The sequence below is a fragment of the Quercus lobata genome, chromosome 8, assembly GCF_001633185.2.
Source record: "Quercus lobata isolate SW786 chromosome 8, ValleyOak3.0 Primary Assembly, whole genome shotgun sequence".
NCBI classification, from domain to species: domain Eukaryota; kingdom Viridiplantae; phylum Streptophyta; class Magnoliopsida; order Fagales; family Fagaceae; genus Quercus; species Quercus lobata.
The window spans coordinates 13,342,983-13,359,713 of NC_044911.1; the positions used below are offsets into that span (position 1 = coordinate 13,342,983).

At 35.9% G+C, this 16,731-nt stretch overlaps 2 protein-coding genes across 2 annotated transcripts; one reads left to right on the forward strand and one right to left on the reverse strand.

The window, feature by feature from the left end:
• Window positions 1-468: 468 nt before the first annotated feature.
• Window positions 469-11,968, reverse strand: LOC115958064. The gene is made up of 20 exons (XM_031076427.1): window positions 11,394-11,968; window positions 11,196-11,284; window positions 10,661-10,773; window positions 10,344-10,398; window positions 9,679-9,767; window positions 8,719-8,785; window positions 8,578-8,640; window positions 8,164-8,328; window positions 7,952-8,045; window positions 7,799-7,878; window positions 7,634-7,709; window positions 7,421-7,464; window positions 6,680-6,747; window positions 5,231-5,316; window positions 4,952-5,109; window positions 3,528-4,860; window positions 3,111-3,397; window positions 2,028-2,234; window positions 1,789-1,945; window positions 469-955 (listed from the first exon to the last, which is right to left on the reverse strand). The coding sequence occupies exons 1-20, from the start codon at window positions 11,503-11,505 to the stop codon at window positions 678-680; spliced, it is 3,621 nt and encodes a 1,206-aa protein (XP_030932287.1). The 5' UTR covers window positions 11,506-11,968; the 3' UTR covers window positions 469-677.
• A 3,174-nt stretch (window positions 11,969-15,142) lies between these two features.
• On the forward strand, window positions 15,143-16,144 carry LOC115956419 (F-box protein At1g30200-like). The gene has a single exon (XM_031074807.1). The coding sequence runs from the start codon at window positions 15,143-15,145 to the stop codon at window positions 16,142-16,144; it is 1,002 nt and encodes a 333-aa protein (XP_030930667.1).
• The last annotated feature ends 587 nt before the right edge of the window (window positions 16,145-16,731 follow it).

A 16,731-nucleotide genomic window follows, 5' to 3' on the forward strand; every position in this document is an offset into this window, starting at 1 on the left:
AGTTTACCTCCAAATTGATTTGTTCTTCCGACTCATGTGGCAATTGAAAAGACATCAACTTGTATTTTTAATCACATGAAATTTTTAAAAGTCATGTGGACTTGCTTAAATAATACCTATATGTTCTAATAAATTGCCACATAATTGTTGGAGGAGATTCCTATCCTTGTCCACAATATTACTAGAAAGCCTTGTCCACTAGAGCTAAAATCTTATTTCGAAAACACAATATTACTTGAAATACTGCTTCTAGACTAGGTTTTCTGGCATGATATCATGAATTTAAAGGGACAATCATCAAAATTTTTGTCATTTCTTATCAAGGAAATTAAAACACAAGCATTTTAGGTGATTCCATTGATATCAAATTTGTTATATATGTCCGCCGCTCATTGCAATTTTTTATTTTTTATTTTTTATTATTTTTTATTGATTTATATTTTTTGTGCCTTTGTGAATCTCATCATATTCGTCAAAATCTTAAATTGATATAAATGAAAGTCATCCTTGGATACAAAATTTCTCATTACACATATGAACAGCTTTCTATTCAGCCTGACTGGCACATATACTCAACATGCATTTGTATTTTATAATCTATATACAAAAAAGAATGGGGGAACTATACGATTGGGATCCCTTTTTATCCCAGAACATAACAGCCCAAGTAACCCTCATTAAATTTGACTCCGTATTCGCGTCATCAAACTTTGCATACTTTCAAGTTTCTGACTGAGTTGTTTAATAGTTTCAAGATGTTGTATGGAAGATTCTGAACTACCTGCATCAGTAATAAGAGCAGCGCACTTGGCCCGTGAATCTGTAACCGCATCCTCCAATGAGGCCACTGTCCCTTCCAAGGATGATGGAAGGGACAGTGGAGAGAGCCCAATACTGCCAGCACTACTACCCCTGCTGTGCTTTGGGGAGAAAATCTTGTCAATGCCATCACTTCCTGCAATTCCTCATTTTATCAAATTGACCATTAATCAAGAAAGATGGAACATGCAGAAACTATTAGGATAATTCACAAGCCCAAAAAAGAACATGCATAGAAGTAGCAAAGCTTGAACACTAACATTTAAAAGTGAAATAATATCATTACATTCAACAAAAAGTGAAATAATTCCAAACACATCAATGGGTTTGAACCCATGATCTTATCCTCCACCCTTATTATGAGAGAGGAGGTGCCGTTTGAGTAGAGCTCATTGGCTAAAGCATTTTGGAAAAATCAGCAGAACAGAGATAGCATTTAAGAATGTCTTGGGTTATCTCAGTGCCCAGTTTATTTTTAGTTGCTTCTACTACTCACGGATACCTTGATATAGTATAGCTCTACAATGGTTCACATGAATTTATTTTAAGTGTGCAGAAATTATATTCTTTAATTAATTCTTTCTATATTCTTCTCTTTTTGACATTTATCAAACTATAATAACTATTGTAAGATCAAATGGGTAACTCATTGTTGTGCTTGATTTATTTCTAAACACTCATTTTGCTTCCGGATGCCTTTTGCTTCAAGTCGATATGCATTCTCTTGGCATACCAAATGTTAAATTTCAATTATTTTCCACTCAATTTTTACCGCCCTCGCTAATCAAAATCTAGAATCCTTATTCTGATGACCTCCATCTTGTACCCATTTGCTGTTTTCTTACAAAAAATCCATGAGCCCTCATGGCTTCGTCTAGTGCTTCAGTCTAAGACTTGGAAGATCATAAGATTAAATTATAATAACAAAAATAGATATTTGTTAAATACTAACAATAGTTTTTAACATACCAAGGTTGCTTAGTTGATCGATTGCTGCCTGGCCAATAGAACCTTCTAGCTTAAGTACCCGCAAAATTCCAGCAGTTATTCGACCCATTGAGTCAACTTCAGACTTGCACAAAAAAGCAAAGTGTTGCAACTCATCCTTTGTAACAATTGCCTCAATCTGTAAAATAAAAAACATTGTAAGGACCTTCCTAAAATTAGAGGCAGCATGGATACACTTCTAGAGTAAAAAATTTTAATACCGGCTGCTCAACAGAGAATTTCAAGTTTTCCACCACCCACTTGGCTGGTTCATCATAGATGGGGTCCTCAGCTATCACCATGCGAAGTTCAAGATTTATCCCTCCAGATGTCTCCGCATTTTCTTTAATACCATTTGCAGGTAAGATAGATGCATGGATGCTTTTGTGGGCCTGAGGCTTTAAAGTCTGCAAGCCTTCCACACCAACCTGCAAGCATCTCGATATGTGAGATCATGAGTAGAATATTTCTAAAACTAAAGAAAGGGAGAAATTAGATGGTTCACAAAATCAAAATCAATTACAGGAACAGTTGAATATGTTTGAGTTGGGTTATAATCAGAAAAAAGTTATACCATATCTAGTGTCTACAGCATCAGCACAGGAACTAACATGGCCACGTGTACCATAGGCATGCTGAATATGCTCATCTCACTGTACAAACAAGGTTTACAAATCCAGTGTAGTTTTTTGCGCATTTAATTCTAGACATCCCCATCCCAACCATTCCCACAATGGTAGTGCAGTGAAAAACCAACTTATGGTTAAGGGTTGGTTAAAACTGACTTATAGTTAAAGGGTTCGTTAAATTGAAGTGCCTCAATTTATATCGATGACATCGTGTCTCATCTACAAAGTACTCCAAATTGAACATGTGGTTAAGAAAGCTCTCCTGATGCTCCTATAACCACACACATACAATGACCCAACTTCAAAACAGGCATATCATCTGAGCAATGCACCTTAAGAATAATCCAAGATACCAACACAATCATTTTTCATCCTCCTCAAAAATTCAAACAAAACTGCATAAATGATGCTATTGCATTCATCTTAAGGCTAAATTTACCCTCAGAAAAACAAGCAACATTTATTCATGTTCCATTAAAAGTTCTTTTACCATATTCTAAAACTAATAAAACACCAATGAACTCTAATTCAAATGGCACTTCCTTCTCTCATAAGAATAGGAGCATGAGGTTGTGGGTTCTAAACCAACTGGGTGCTTAAATACTCAAATTTTTTTTTTAACCTGATTTTAGAAGTTAAATTAAAGAAGAAAATAAATAAGAATCAAATTCTTACTGTGACCAATTCCACAGGATATTTCTGCATTTCTTGTGACTTTCCTTTGCCGTTCAGTTCATTCTTTGGACTACTTTTTGCTTTCACCTGCAGACTCTGGAAAGTTGTATGCCAACACCTCTCTTCTCTACCCACATCTTCATGATTGTGAAACCACCACCTTTCTGCCATCTCTTGTTCTCCTTCAAGAGCAAACAACCAGTCCTTCAATTCAATACTAACATCAATGTCATCTGACTTTCCAAGCTGCAAAAAGCTGCTTTCTTTTCCATCCTCTGAATTTCCATCTGATTAAAAAGGAAAGTTAAAAGAAACTCAGCCAAATAGAAGAAAAAGGACTGAGAAAAATAGTGTGCATCTGTGGGTATGCAGATGCAACCAGCTATGGAATATTGTGCAATATATTATGGTCCATACCCTCTTCCAGATTGTCAGCAATGAGAGGTGTTGTTTTAAATAGTTTTGAAAGTGGCCCTGCTCGTAAGTTGTCTAACCCTTTAGAAAGCTCCTTCCCAGGACCACCATCAGGCCCAAGTATTCCAAACCGATGCAGTAAGGCTTCAGTATAATTCATTCCTCCACCAAGGCGAACACCAGAAATACATGCTGAAGCATTCAAACTATGGCACTCAATATCTTGTTCATCTAATGGAATCACATGCACGATGCTAATGTCCAGAAACGGCACTGCAAAAGCATTGCCACTTGAACAGTTTTTCTTCTGTACCCAAAAAACAGCTCTTAGTTGAGGGTATCCATTCCCACAAATCAGAGGACCATCTTCAATATTACTTGACACTGTGCCATTTTGATGTGCCAATTTTCCCTCAGTGTCTACACAGTCCACCTGAACACTCTCCCAACGTAAAGTGGATGAAACAGCAACTGCACCACCAAGCGTTCTGTGAGTAACTCTGACAAACAGATTATCCCCAAGAAACTGGACAAGAGGCATTTCATGAACATTCATTTCAAAAGACTCAAGAAATTTAAGCTGAAGATCCTTCACTGCTAAACTTACTGCAGTATCACCAGGGACCTTATCAATAAGCCTTCCACCAGAAGAATTATTATTACTTCTCTTCAGTTTATTATTTTTTCCGACAATGGCTATCTTCTCACTCACTCTGCCAAAGTATGCATAGAGATCAAGGATAAAAAATAGCTGTTCAACTGAAGCATTGGACAAAAATTGTTGACAAGCAACCCCTACCCTGACAATACCACCTGGAGGAGGAACATCTGTTAATGGGCTTCCATCAGCAGTTGCCATGGCTACTTCAATGCAAACATCTTCCAGCTCAACACTTCTCCACAAGCCTGAACCCCAGTCAAGAGAATTCTGAAGTCTACTTAAGTCACTACTCGTTTCTAAAGACAAACTAAGTTGTGATGCTTTAGTGGTCCATTTCTTCTGGCTAGCATCAATTGTTTGACCTTCCCAGAGACAAAAGCAAGCAGGATCCTTCTCCAGGTTCAGCATCCTTAGTTTTAGTGAAGGGGATTCTGAAAATAACAAGTTCTTAATATAAAGCCTTGCTCCGGAAAATGAACTGTGGATATTACTGTCCTTGTTACAAGCACCATTATTCAATTTTCCCACGTCCAAAGGAATAGTAAAAACTAATTCCTTGAGAGTGAAAACCAAGGAATTTACTGAAAAATCTGGTAAAACAGCACCACGATTGACGACAACTCCATCAGTTAGGAAGGAAAATATCCTCAAACAGGATTCTTCCTGAAGATAAATCTGAGCAAAGAATGGGAAGGTATTCCTTAGAAGTTTTAAAAAATTATATTAGGATTGTTCATTAAAAATAAAAAATAAAATGATGCAATACCATAAGAGGTTGACAGTCTACAACTGTTTGTGAAGCAAAAGATGGCGGAACTGGACAGGGTTTGATCTGAAGAGAATGGAGACATACTAGAGGAACACCATCAATCAATTGCCACTGCTGTTCTCCCAGAGGATATATTGGAGGACAAAAGTTCTTTGCTGGCCAAACAGACAGGAACAATGTCAACTAAATCACTCATATACTCAAATCCTAACCAAATATACATAAATTGAGCTGAAAATTACGTTCTTAAAATTATAAAATAAATTTAACTGATACCAAATTCAGGAATATGTAGAAGATCTTTTGTCACACTTTGCATTGATGGTTGCACTAAGGTGCATGGAGGGCGTGAAAAAGTATCCCTGCATTCACCAGCGAGGTAACATATATCTCAGTTACAAGATAAAAATGACAAATAAATAAAAAATAATCCTCGTCACAATGAGGACCAGCAAAGATATCCAATAAGACATGTTTCTGCTCCAGCACCCAAAAAAAAAAAAAAATCATATTCAAATTAATCAATTAAAGATGCTGAAGAAATTCAGGAGCAGATCATATCCACATCTAGTAAATAAAAAACACTCCTCAAGGTGATCAACAAACTTTCAAGTTCTAAATATAAAGCCTTTGACTGTACTTCTAATCCTTTTGTAGATTTTATAGGTTTCTTGAATGTTGTTAAATTACTGATTGTTCGAAAAGCTTAAGCTATTAGGAAATAGTGAATTTAATTACTTAACCATAATTCTAACAAAAGCTATTGACGCAGGACAACCATAACAAAATTGAAACAATAATAAAATAAAGGGATATGACCTAGGAGTCAGCACCAAGCGGGGAAACCACTAGGAGTCAGCACCAGACCAAAAAAAGACCAAATGGCCTTTTTTTTTTCATTCATTAAATATCAACTATCTCCTCAAGGAGTACAATAGGTTTCTTATAAAGGATTGCTAAACCCTAGTTCTAATTGGCTAGGAAACCCTAATTGCCTTATTACAAAAATAACCTTGCTTCCCAAATTAAAATACTAATAGCCCAATAAACTACTGGGACCTAAAACATAAAAATACAATTGACTTGCGAACATAAATAATATTAAATAATAATTTTCTTGCATCTTCCGCATCAGCTATATTGTAATTCTGGTAAATAAAAAACACTCTTCAAGGTGATCAACAAACTTTCAAGTTTTAAATATAGAGCCTTATACTGTACTTCTAATCCTTTAGTAGATTTTATAGGTTTCTTGAATGCTATATTGTAATTTTTTTTTTCATAAGTATTTATCAAAAAAATTTATTTTTTTCATAAGTAAAAATTTATTTTTTTAGAAAACAGTCAAATCTCATGTAATCTCATGTAAGCAGGTTGTGTAAACGAAGCTCTCCTAAAACCTTACAATATTCAACAATTGCATTCAAAAGAAAGGGAATCCATAAACTCTACAACAGAACACGTGTCAGTCAGTGTCACCCATTGTATACTTCTTTAGCCGTGGGTTTCTTCCCTTTATATCAATGACAAAATCAAATTTGATAAAGTTGAGTGAAATTTGTATCTGAGGAAAAGGAGGTGAAATAGAACTACATGCAAAAATGCTAAAATCTTCAAACAGCAACAAACAAAAAAGAAGCTCAAAGAATATTGACGAGAAAGAATATTCACTGCTACTTACTGAGAAAAATAAATGTGGAAAAGCAGAAATAAAATGAAGCTCACCTTAAGAATAGTCCACCAACCATGACCCTAGATAAGTTATTGTCATTTTCTCCATCAGAGACACTGGCCTGTGAGAAAAGTACATCTCCAATAAGGTCTTAAAACACTAAAAGCATGGAACTGCACAAAAAACTACTGGATACGTGTGGAATAATTCAAGGGATCATAAAGCTTCTGAGCAGAAGGATCCAAACTATAGGATGGGTTATCCAATAGTCCAAACAACTTAAAGAAGGCACCAGTAGAACTCCTCTTAAGAAAATTATCAAACTAGTCAAGGAGCATCTAAGTCCTAACATGAAAATCATCTTTGAACAAAATTACCTCAAAGAAACAATGAAACTATGAAATCTTATGAAAGAACTTTCTAAGGACACAGTACACAATCTGAAACTGATGTCACTTTTTGTTTTCCCTATATTTTCATTGGTAATTATACATGCAGTCAATGTACCTTGAACCCATGACCTCACCCTCCACCTTGCTCTTACAAGGAAAGGAGGTGCCATTTGAGCTAGAGCTCATTGGCTCTTTTTCTATGTTTTTCAAGCACTGATTATCTTAGTTATAACATTATATAGGACAGAGTATGTAAAACACATAACACAGAAAACAAATTCAGCATTGCTCACAATATCTGTTTTGTTTTAGGTAAGATGGGATTGATTTTTAGCCAAAAAAAACTTGGATAAAACAGTAAGATGATGTCACCAAGAAGTTGAGTAAGTCATTAAAAAATACCCGTGAAAATAAGAGTGACTGCATCAAAAGTTCAAGCTGGAACTCTGCAAGTTGAAACAGAAGAAGAATTTTTTTCAGTAAAAATAGAAGGTATTGAGAGAGAGAGAGAGAGATCAAACTAATAGTTCAAATATTTAGGTTATTGAAGTGCATAGAATAACAAATTAAAAGCTACAGCCGTTTTTTGGAAAGGGAGGGGTGGGAGGGACTAACCAGCATCTTTAATGCAGAGAAATATGTGGTCCACAACAATAGAGACTAGAGAACGTCCTGCTGCTTCAGTAGATCGCTGCCAGGATCCATGAGAGAGAGATTGTTATATAACAGGTTAGCAAGATAAGACTTATCGGAAGAATAGCAACTGAGTCAAGATAGAACCTGCTGGGCCTTTGAATCAACATCTCCTCTATTTAAACAGACATATAATCCAGTCAAGAATCGTAGAAGAGCACGTAGTCCTGCTTGCATGATGCTACATTAGCCCCCTGTTATATATTACAATAGTGAACAAGAGAATCTAAACAACATTACCTGGCTCACTTAATGCAGGACAAACAGCTTCTGTAATATGTAACTGGACCTCAAGCCCAAGTGGACAGTTTAGTTCAGTCCTTTGCACTGTGATCTGATCATCACAAAGTCAGGATACAGTAAGTAATGTGGACCCCACAAGAATCTAGATGTTCTAGTATTACATGGCTGAGTTCAATATAAAAATCAACTTGAAATATCAGATTCATTACATAAGCTTGTCCCGATATTCCTTCAAGAAAGCGCTCTCCGCCAAAAAAAACTCGCTTTGCACCATCATCATCTCTTTGGCTTCCTCTCTCTTGAGAAAAATTTGCATCCATAAACATATCGGGATGAGGCAGGAGATCAATAGACAAAGATTCCCATTCAAGTTTCTGTGAAGAAAGAATTTAGTATTGTTAGATACTCATGTAAACATGAGCAACCTGCAAGATCAGGACAGAACAACCTTATCATAGAAAATAAGTTTACAACACAGAAGAGCAATTCAAACAAAGGCAGTGGGACCCCTCACCAACTCCAAACACCCCCCCCCCCTCAACCCCACCCCCACATATAAAAATGCCGAACACACAAAGTGACATATACATCAATATAGATATTAAAGAAAATCATTATATTACTTTGAACACATAGATGTACTTTTCATTATTGGAGAAGTCCCGCGCCTCTTTAAGATTTACAACCTGTTAGGAAAGGTTGTTAGTAGTTGCACAAAAGAAAGTAGTCAATAAACCATCGCATAAGCTTAATCAGTAAATTACCTGCCAATTTTCATTTGTAGTATACAGCAAAAGGTTGCGTATAGTGATAGATGCCAAAGGTGATGCCCTGGGGATGGTTTAACATATATACATATATGAGAAAAAAGGTGTGTATATAGGCATTGAGCAATACAGCTTCATAGCATAACTCAACCTAAGCCTCAACACAAATTTATAGGGGTCATTGTTAGAGAAATCAATTAAGTTATTGATCAGAATTAACATATTATAAGTATATGAATTCATTATGAGTTATGTCACTAATAGCAATATCTACCATATGCATTAAACATTCCACACAAATCAAGATTGGAAGATGAATCCGGTGGGAGAAAAGAAAACCAAACCTATATTTGGGTCTAAACATTGACAATTTGACACATAATTTGAATTGCAAATAGCATCATGACACATTAAGTGTACAGACAGATGGTACTATTTGAATGTGACCAAATTATCCTTGTAGCTATAATGAGCATGTGCAGAAACAATGAAAAACCCACTCTCTTTTATTGCTAAAAACCATTGAAAAATTATACCTCTGTAAATTTCTAGTATCATCACAGATAAGTAGTCACAGATATCACAAACTTTGAAGCATAGTTAAAAATTAATTACATAAAGAGCAAAGCAACGGAGTGGATCCTCCACTAGTATACGTTAGAGCTGAAATTGTTAGATAAATTACAGTTATTACCAATCTTTTTTCACGTGTCAAAGCATACATATAAGCATCATCAGCATGAAGTGAGCTCATAATTCAGAAGTGAAGCTATTCCTATTAAATTTGACATACATTTACCGTTGAGGCAAGGTGATATAATTTATGACATTAAGCAAGTAAATCATACTTTAAAAATGAAGTTACAGCCAATTCATGGGCCACATGCAAATGTTGCATGCCTAATTTACAAGTACAGATATTAAACACAAAAATAGATGAAGGCAACAAGATCCTACCAAGTTGCTCCTCCTTGACCTTGGGCACCTCCACGAGTTTCAAGTAGAAGATTGACAGTGTGAATCTCTACAGTCATTCCATCTGCAATCTGATAATCATATAAGGTGAATTTTTTTTCATATTTTCTTTTTAAATAGGAAGTTTCTTTCAAATTCAATGCCTGCATTTGTGTGCATGTGAGCAGTTACAAAACCACAAAAGGGAGAGTTGTATCAAGCTGGCAACTGGCATAAAAACTTTACCAGCATCCTAAAGGACATGAATCCTTCAATCAAGTTCTGTGTGCTAATTACCTTATGGCTGAAGCACAGTAAGCCAAAAAAAAAAGAAAGTCAAAAGTACAAGGAAAGCTACACAAAAGGAACATGGATAGAAGACGTAAAGGTAGATCTAAGATCTCTCAGGTTTAAAGTGGAAAATGAATATATGCGAGCTGAAAATTTGAAGAAGGATAAGTCATCCAGGGCAATGAAAGATAATGAACATAACAAATTAAATTTCCCTCCTAACTTGCCACAAATGATAAGGCTCTAGGACGGGCTGAGCATAGGTCTTAGACTCTTAATTTTGTTAATTAATAACTGGGTTCCATTACACAGATTGAAATCACTAAACCCAAAGTAGCAAATAAATAAATTTAAATTTAGCCAAGGTAGAGACGCACCTTATCAGCGAATCCATAACCGCTTCCCTTCACGGGCCCAGCAGATGTTGGGGTACTGCAAGCCATGAAAGCAAAACCAAACATTATTAACTAACAACACAAACATCACTCTACTAAAAACTAACAAATCTCACTCACACCATAACACTAAGGCTAAGCAAGATAGCACGTAATTAACAACACAATACTTTCCAAAAGCCTCATAGCTCAATGGCATTGGCTGGTCTCCTTTATGGGGGTTCAAACACACCCCCCCCCCCCCCCCTTCTCCCACCTATTGTAATAAAATAAAATAAAATGCAGATAACATACAATACCTAGCCTGACTTGTAGATTCATCCAAGTTAGAGTTCTCCTCTAGAACCAAATCAAGTTTATCGATTTGCACCACAATTGGCTCCACTTGTACATTACCAAGCGATGATGGCAACTACAAAAGCACACAAATCAAGTCCAATCAGAAACAACATAAACTTGAAAAATCTAAAGATATTAAAACAAATAAACAGAATCAAATCCAGTTCAATTACTGAAATTTAGTCGAAAGCTTAAGTGTCAATATAATCACCGGTGGATTTCATTTCAAAATTTTCAATTTTTTTCTATTGATGATTGGAAATTCAACTGAATCAAACGTTACACACTAAGTTAGCCGGGTTGATATTGAAATTCAAATGCTTGCAATCTTCATGCTAATAAACAGTGGACACTAATAAATTAGTGACTGAAGAAACTCATTTTTCCAACCATTTTCTTAGTGATTCTTAGCAACCAAACGGAGAATTAGAGTAAATAAATTTATAATCAAAAAAATAAAATAAAATAAATGAGAGGCATGAATGAGTGACGAACTATAATCTCCAATTTTCCGACTTTGGCAGTGGTGACATTGAGCGCCGGCGGCAATCCGACGCTGGAATGCAAAGCGTCGCCGTTAATATCTGCCGCCAAAATTCAAACACAAAAAAAGCTCCGGCAATTAACCCTAATGAAAATCAAATAGAAACTGATCCAAAATTTGAGCATTAAATCAATCACAGTGATAATTACCTAAATTGGAAAGCTGTGCGGTCCGACCCTGCAACTTGAACTGATCTCTAGAGAAGGATTTGAGCCAGTACTTGAGCGTGTACTCCAACGCTCGCGCCAGTATCGACTCCATTTTATTTTTATTTATTTATTCCTCGAAGCTTCGAGAAACAGAGAGAGTTTTGGTGGTGGAGGATGCGATCGGAGAAATGCGGGGCGGCGGAGGCGATGGTCGGGTTCGGGTTCGGGTCCGAGAGAGCATTGAGAAATGAGAGAAGTGTTTGTTTTTTATCTTGTATGAGCGGAAATTTCAGGTGTGTGTGGGGGTGTGGGGAATCTGAGAACAGTGGTGTGGAGGTGGTGAGTTGGCACGTGTAGAGGTGTGGCACGTGCGAATGTTTGTGAAGCGCGTTGGATCTCTCGCGGGCGGCAGTGTCAGAGTGCAGAGGGTGGATTTGTCGCTGTTGTAGCTTCGTCTTTAGGAAAAGTTGGGTTTTTTAAGGTTATTGTCACTTTGGAATTAGAATTGGAATTGGAATTGGAATTGGGAGGTACGATTGATACACCTTCCTTTTTCTTTTTTCTCTTTATTCCTAATTCTATGATTCTTCTCTCTCTCTCTCTCTCTCTTTTTTATTTTATTTTATTTTTTTTTTTATATAGGTTCTCTCTATCTTGGTTGCTTATGAATCATGGCAAATTTTTCATTTCTTATAATTTAGGAAAAAAATAAAAGTTCATTTATTATAGTGGGAGAACATGGAATTGCCACTTTTTTATTAAAAGAAAAGGAAAAAGAAAAAGAAAACATAGAATGGGCATGGGGAGTAGTGTCCACAATATAAATGCCAAATGATTCTGATTTGGGTACCACATGCAACATGCAGAGATAAGTGTCACATTTTCCTTTCCCCTCTTTGTTTTCTTGTCAAAATTTGCATATCCGATCAGGCAGTTTTATTTTATATTTGGAGGAGGGGAAGGGGAGTAAGTTCACCCATCTCCTTCAACTCCAATTCATTGTTCTTTTTGTTTCAGGATGTGTCAATACTTATTCACTTTGAAAACTTCAATAATGATAATTTTAATAATTTTTTTTTATATGTATGTTGACACAAAAGTAATATATTTTATGTTACGATAATGTTCTTTTGCATACAACAAATTAAAGTACACATATCTGTATATTGCATATTGAAAATCATGTGTTCATAATTTAACTGAAGTTGTATTTTCAATGTGTATTAATTTGCGCTCTTTATGTTATACATTAATTGTAAGAAGTTAAATTAAGAATGATAATATTTAAAACTCTATATTTTTTTAAGGATGTTATATTAAATTTTTTGTTAAAAAAAGAAAAAAAAATTTATTAGATGGGAAAATAAAATGGAATGGTGGAATATGTTGGAATAAAATTTGTACACTACTAGCCAATAGTGTAAAAAAACCCAATTTGTTTTATGGATTCCTAAATGATCTAAACCCATCAAACAATTAGGGAAATTTGTTCAAGAATTTTCGAAGGGTGTAACTATTGACTTTAGGGCCTATTTGGATTAAGGGTGAAGGGAGGGGGAGTGGAGGAACTAAAAGCTTGTTTCCCACCAATATGATGCTTCTGAAGATTTTTAATAATTACTCTCAATTGGCACAAGATGACAAAACTACTTTCTTTTAGTCTCTTGTGATTGGTTCTTTTGGGCACCAATAATATGGCCTAAAAGTGGTCTAGAATATAGACACCCATTATTTGGCCTAGGCTCTCAAATTTTCAGACATTTCAGTTCTACGAATGATTCCCCAAAATTTGGAAACAAAAAAGAAAATTTACTATACTTTGCTTTCCCTCAATTTAAATGGATTAATTTCACTAGACACACGTATCCAGTTTTGGATTAAATCAGACACAACAATGTGAGTTAAAAAATTCCGCAACTTATTCTTGCAATCCACAATTTTGTAATAAAGGAGTTGGTCCAGAACGCACTCCACGCATTAGGTGTAGAAAATGTGTACCTATCATTAGGCTTATTACAACACATGACAGTGCTAGTATACCAATTTCAGCCCCAATCTCTCATTGAAAGTACAGTCCCTTCAAAGGCTTCAACCAAAAAAGGTGGCAATTTCATCAAAATCACTTTGGGAGTAGCGAGGAGGTACCGAGATAGGCATAGTGAAGCCCACAATTTTAGCCAAGTATAATGGTGTGTATGAGTTGTTTTGTGCAAATGGTCAAAAACGTGTATCAGCAAAAAGAAGGGGGTGGAAGAAAGTGATAGCTTTGGGATTTGTGTGTCCAAAGATAGAAGATTTGTTTAAATGGAGTAGAATAGTGGAATCAGCATGCTTACTCAAAGATTTTTTTTTTTGATAGAATAGTTCTGGTGCCACAACTCTGTACACAACTTTGTGCACAACTCGGTCACGTGACGAGTTGTGGTTGGTGGAGAGGTGATGGTCGGTCACCCCTCCACCAACTACAACTCGCCACATAGTAGAGTTGTGTACAAAGTTGGTCACACCTCCACCAACCATAACTCGTCATATAGTAGAATTGTGCACAAAGTTGTGCATAGAGTTGTGGCACTAAAATTTTCCTTTTTGATAACATGCTTACTCAAGGAGCCTAAATTCTCTCTCTGCTTTTTAAAGGTGCTAGTTGGGTTGTCTTAACTCTTATACGTTGCTTTACAAAGGAGTTCACGTTATTCAACTTTTGATAGCTCAATGGGCCAGTCTTTGCTACATTAATTCGAGATGACCAACCCAAATGAATTGTAGATGGGTTTCATACTGGAGCCCAAATAAAAATAGCTGGGCCTTTGTAGGCTTCAGGGATAATTATCTCATTCTCATAGTCATATGGCACTAAAGATTATGAAAATTGGTGTTATTGATAATGGTAAAAAGAATTTTCCAGCCACTCCTGAAAAGTGGATGAAAATAAAAATCCCATCTAGAGAGGAGATCTCAAAAGTAAGGTATAAGCTGAGTCCAGATCTTCTGTCTCACTTTTCCTGTTCCACTCTATACTCCACCAGTAAAAACTTACCACATGTTCACCTAATTAATTAAATACTACCATTATTAACTTATTAGTACTACCATTATTAATTAATGGTATTAATTAATTAATTAAGTAAACATGTGGCAAGATTTTATTGGTGAAATATAAGGTGGAGTAGGAAAAGTGATACAGAAGATTTGGACTCGTATAAGCTGTGCCCAAGTTTGAACTACCTTTTTCATCCATAAAAACAACTGCATCTATACATTTATTATAACATAATTAATATAGGTTTAAGGTTTACATCATAAGGTGTTGTGAGTGAGAGATATAAATAATGAAATATCCAATGAGTTTAGTCATGAAACTATCCAGTGAGACATGGGACTATGTATATTTGGAACAGCAGAAAATTAATTTCTCTCAAACACCTGCAGGGAAGAGAAGAGAAGCTATGCACCATTTTAGACAATCTCATGAGGAATCCTGTTGGTGTACAGAATAATTTATTAAGAAGTACTATAACACACTCCTAGCATGCTCATAGGCTCATTATAGTAATCTCCTTAACCTTATATTCTACACTCAACGTGAGTTTGAGGTAGAACATATTAATAGTTAATACCAAGTCTTCTTTCCAATCTCTTTCAAAAAAAATTTTAAACAAAAAAAGTCTTCTCTCCGCTCCATAGATACTAGATCTAATATCATTAGCAGTCTGCTATGTTAGACCTCATTGATCACCATTATCAAAGGAATGGATTCTAACCATGAAGAGGTTAATTCCTTTGATCATTTACCAGACAATCTCCTGCTCTTAATCTTCGACAAAATCTTAGACCTAGAGGCCAAAGCCTTAGTGAGTTGCTTTCTAGTTTCCAAGCGCTTTGCTTCCCTCATCCCTCAAACCAACACCAACACTGTTTTGATCGAAATGGAAGCCCCTGCCAATATTCCTCAATCCAAAAAAAGCCGAGGTACCTCACGAAGTTTATTCAAGAACATCTTAAGCAAACTCAGCAGCAAGTCCAAGCCGAGGTACCTAGTGCAGCGGGAGATAAGAGGCTCTGACGTGTTAAAGATCTTTCGAGAGATCAAATGTCTGAAAATCCAAAGTCACTCCACTGGAGTGAAAAACCCTTTTGTTGCGGGCTTCCTCATGTGGAAGGCATTTTTTGGGGCTAAATTTCGTTATTGCCTCTTTCTTTTTGCACCATTCGTCCACAAAGAAAACGATGATGACCCTTTAAAGAATACAATAGTGCATAGCAATGACAAAGAGGGTGAAGAAGTTTTTCAATTTCTTCGGACTTTTGGCGGATTTCATTTGCAAGAAGCATTACAAAGACATCGCTATGTTAAAGATACAATTTCGGATAATCAGTGCATTCTTAAGAGAGTCGTGGTTTGTGACTCGGAGAATCGAGGAAAGGTGTGTATGGGAGAAGAAGATATTGCGGAGTGTAGGAGTTGGCATGTTGATAATGATACTAAGGATACAACAACAACATTGTACTATAATTGCAAGATGTGGTATGTGCCTGTTTTGGATTTGCCAATGCACGGATGCACAATGAAGGGGGCCACACTTCTTTGGGTCTATCCTGCTAGTGTGACAATGAGCAAAGAGAAGGATGTCTTGAAAGGATTTGAAGATGATGAAGAGGAGCAGTGGGGGATTTTCAATGAAGCTGTAAGGGAGATTGTGCACAACAACAATATCGATAAGAGAATGTTTCATACAACTTCGTTTTCATGATAAAATCTTTTGATTTGTAGGACTACTATTAATGATCATTTTCATTCCGTATATAAGACAGTCATTGGAGATGCTTTTCGTGATGCTCAATTTGTTTCTTTAATTTCTTGGCAATGTTTTTTTCACGTCGATATTTGCATACAACCGTACACACACAATCATCTCGATTTCAATGCAATAGGGGTACAATTGTGTGCAATAAACTTTGCAATCTGCATACGTAGGACAAAAAGACTGAGAAGCTCTAGAGCTGCGCAGAACGAAATGGTGCCAACTTGTGTCACCAAAAATGCTATAGTGATTTGAGCTACACATACAATTAAGCATCTAAAATTTTAAAGTGTACTGAAATGTGTCTTACTTTTATTACTTCTAATAGATTTGTTATGATAGATCCAAATAAACTCATTTAGAATTTGATGAATCATGATTAGTTTTATTGATAGATTATGTGAAGTTAGTTTTGATTTTGATTTTTTGGTTTTATATTCTAGTTTTGAATTTGTCACATGTGAGGGAACAAAAGGCTGAATGGAATCCCATAAATAAAAAAGGCTGCATGGAAGAGGAGTGAAAGTGGATAGTGA

Bases quoted from the DNA above. Each gene is read 5' to 3' on its own strand.
- LOC115956419 (XM_031074807.1), top strand. From the start codon at position 15,143: ATGGATTCTAACCATGAAGAGGTTAATTCCTTTGATCATTTACCAGAC.
- LOC115958064 (XM_031076427.1), bottom strand. From the start codon at position 11,505: ATGGAGTCGATACTGGCGCGAGCGTTGGAGTACACGCTCAAGTACTGG. The intron at 11,285-11,393 runs GTAATTATCACT...TTTTGGCGGCAG, and splicing joins CGCACAGCTTTCCAATTTAG to ATATTAACGGCGACGCTTTG. The intron at 8,786-9,678 runs GTAGGATCTTGT...AACCATCCCCAG, and splicing joins GGTCAAGGAGGAGCAACTTG to GGCATCACCTTTGGCATCTA.